Genomic DNA, 3,095 nt, shown 5'->3' on the forward strand with positions numbered 1-3,095 from the left:
ACCATCACCTGCGCCATGGGACAGAACCTGAGAACATGTAGGGTGGGGAGTATGGGCACCAACATGCCCTGCTCATTAAAGTACCCTAGGACAAAGGGGCAAATGGTGGGCACGGAAAAACTAAAGCCCAAGCCTGCCCACAGCTATGCCCTGGCCTCTCCAACAGGGTGCTCCTGTTCTGCTCTCCACAAACACCCTGACAGGCTCAGAGAGGAGATGGAAACTCCCATACCCAACCCACTTCCTCTAACACTTCACGCTGCTGCCCCAGGCTTCCCGCAGACTTGGCCTAACGAAGACACATTCTTCTTCATTCAGAGAGACAAAACAAGAACTAGAGTCTCAATAATAATAAAAGCAATAACAATAAAAACAAGATCAGACTCTCACTGGGGTAGGCAAGAGACTGAGGAAGTGAAACCAGCCCATGTGGTGTCCCAGCACAGCGCCTGCTAAGGAGGGAGGGTGGGAAAGCCCAGGCCTTCGTTGCGGGGACAGGAGGACGCAGGAGAGGGCTGAGGTGGGGAGGAACAACTGGTGTACTGGGGGAGATTTGGGACGAGGGGGAACCATGAGCAGAACAAACAAGCCAGGAATCATGGTAAGGGTGCAAGGGCCTGAGGCCGGTTGTTTCCATAAAGAAGACTCAATCATTATAAAAATAATTTTTAGTAGTTAAAAAACACACATAGGGCCAGGTACAGTGGCTCACAGCTTTAATCCCAGCACTTTAGGGTGCCGAGGTGGGCGGATCACCAGATCAGGAGTTCGAGACCAGTCTAGCCAACATGATGAAACCCTGTCTCTACTAAAAATACAAGAATTAGCCGGGTGTGGTGGTGAGCGCCTGTAATCCCAGCTACTCAGGAGGCTGAGGCAGGAGAATCGCTTGAACCCGCGAGGCGGAGGTTGCAGTGAGCCAAGATCACACCATTCCACTCCAGCCTGGGCAACAGAGTAAGACTCAGTCTCAAAAAAAAAAAGAGTCCATCATTATAAAGATAATTTTTAGTAGTTAAAAAACACACATAGGGCCAGGCACGGTGGCTCACACCTGTAATCTCAGCACTTCGGAAGGCCAAGGCAGGCGGATCACTTGCAGTCAGGAGTTTGAGACCAGCCTGGCCAACATGGTGAAACCCTGTCTCTTCTGAAAATACAAAAATTAGCCAGGCGTGGTGGCGCATGCCTGTAATCCCACTCGGGAGGCTGAGGCAGGAGAATCACTTGAACCTGGGAGGTGGAGGTTGCAGTGAGCAGAGATCGTGCCACTGCACTCCAGCCTAGATGACAGAGCGAGACTCCGTCTCAAAGCAAAACAAAACAAAAAATACACATAGAATTTGTCCAAGTTATTATCACCCAGTATGAAAAGCACATTTTATAGTATAACCATTTTTAAATGAGGGGCCTAAGAGAGGGCAGTGGCTGGTTAGTCCTATGTTAGATATTAACAAATACGTGTAGGCTGAATATGGTAGGTCACGCTTCTAATCCACACACTTTCGGAGGCCAAGGTGGGAGGATCACTTGACTCAGGAGTTCCATAACAGCCTGGGCAACGTACAGCCCGTACCTGAAAAACGAAAAACAAAACAAGTATACAGTGCCTGCCATGTTGTCGGGTCGATCTCCTTTATTATACCTTGTGTAAAAATAAACCACCATTTACACTCACAAGGTTCCATTCTTGGCTCAGGTATTAGAGTCAGACGCCACAGGTATATAATGAAGCTGCAAATCTGGAAAAGATGAAGAAATTGAGAGATGAGCTCTGAGATCAAGGAGAGTGATGGGGGGATGAGGCTTGAACTAGGGAATCAGATCAAGACATTAACCCTATGACCTGGCCCACAGTAGGTGCTCAGTGAAAATTTGTTAATTGAATGACTTGCCCTCACCTCCCTCTGCAGCTTCATCTCCCACTAGCTTGCTCTAGCTATCTTCTCTGTGATGTTGCTGCAAGTACTAGTCCTTGTGCCCATGGTGGCTTTCTTCCCTCTCCACTCTCTACAGTCCCTGGCTGACTGTCCTCAGAGGGCGCAGAGTCAACCTTGTGCAGACAACCTTGATACTTGTGTGCGGAGGCCAGGTTTCCAGCCACCTGAGAGCCACTGGGTCAGGATCCCTGTCAGGAAGGCTCTGGGTCCCTGGGGGAAGGGTTCAGAGGTCCAGTTTACCTGGAGAGGACTGCGGTGACTGCCCCCTCCTCCTCTTGCACAGCACATAGGAAAGGAGTGCGGTGAGGATGAAGACGATGGCCAGGAGGGACAGGACCGGCACTGTAGCTGATGTCCCAGCTGTGGGACCAGCATTTTTTTTCAGCTGCTTCTGGTTCTCCCCAGCCTCAAGCCCAACTCCCAGACTGTGGCCCGCAGTGGGAATGGTGGTTTCACTGGGACGAGCGAGCTCTTTGTCCAAGGACAGTGATCCTGCTGGGAGGGTGGGGCGCTGGGTTGACTGCAAGATGGACAGGAGCATCTGGGTAGGGGTGCGGATGTCTGAAGATGCCCCCTCTGAGGCCTGAGAAATGGGGGTGCTGGTAGGAGGTAAATGCTCCTGGTGGGCCACACTCCCCAAGTAAGCATGTCCACATTCTGGAAAGGAAAGAAATGAGGAATCAGGACTATCAGGAGAAAAGGTGAAAAAGCAGATAGACGTGTAGCGGAGAAAAAGTATTATCTTTTCCTCACCCATCCCAAGGGTCAAGGCTGATACCCCTATAAATAAAAAACATTAACAAGAGAAAAGCCTAACATTTATTTAATCACAGTTTTACATGACATAGGAAATTTCAGAAACAAAGACCCAAATACCCAAGGAAAAGTGTATTTCTATGCTTAGGCTTGCTGTGAAGAATAGACAGTTGTATAGAAGTATGATTGGATTGGCTGGGCATGGTGGCTCACGCCTGGAATCCCAGCACTTTGGGAGGCGGAGGCGGGCAGATCACCTGAGGTCGGGAGTTTGAGACCAGCCTGACCAACATGAAGAAACCCAGTCTCTACTAAAAATACAAAATTAGCCAGGCGTGGTGGCACATGCCTGTAATCCCAGCTACATGGGAGGCTGAGGCAGGAGAATCGCTTGAACCT

At 49.8% G+C, this 3,095-nt stretch overlaps 1 protein-coding gene across 1 annotated transcript in view; it reads right to left on the reverse strand.

Moving 5' to 3' along the window:
- Nucleotides 1-1,352: 1,352 nt before the first annotated feature.
- Nucleotides 1,353-3,095, reverse strand: part of CXCL16 (chemokine (C-X-C motif) ligand 16) — a 5,345-nt gene continuing 3,602 nt past the window's right edge. The window contains exons 4-6 of the mRNA XM_011980431.1: nucleotides 2,181-2,597; nucleotides 1,673-1,742; nucleotides 1,353-1,576 (exon numbers count right to left, since the gene is read on the reverse strand). Of these exons, the coding sequence (XP_011835821.1) occupies nucleotides 1,696-1,742; nucleotides 2,181-2,597 (464 nt within the window). The 3' untranslated portion in view covers nucleotides 1,353-1,576; nucleotides 1,673-1,695. The remainder of the gene's footprint in view (nucleotides 1,577-1,672; nucleotides 1,743-2,180; nucleotides 2,598-3,095) is intronic.

Source organism: Mandrillus leucophaeus, unplaced genomic scaffold (genome assembly GCF_000951045.1).
Source record: "Mandrillus leucophaeus isolate KB7577 unplaced genomic scaffold, Mleu.le_1.0 Scaffold212, whole genome shotgun sequence".
Taxonomy (NCBI): domain Eukaryota; kingdom Metazoa; phylum Chordata; class Mammalia; order Primates; family Cercopithecidae; genus Mandrillus; species Mandrillus leucophaeus.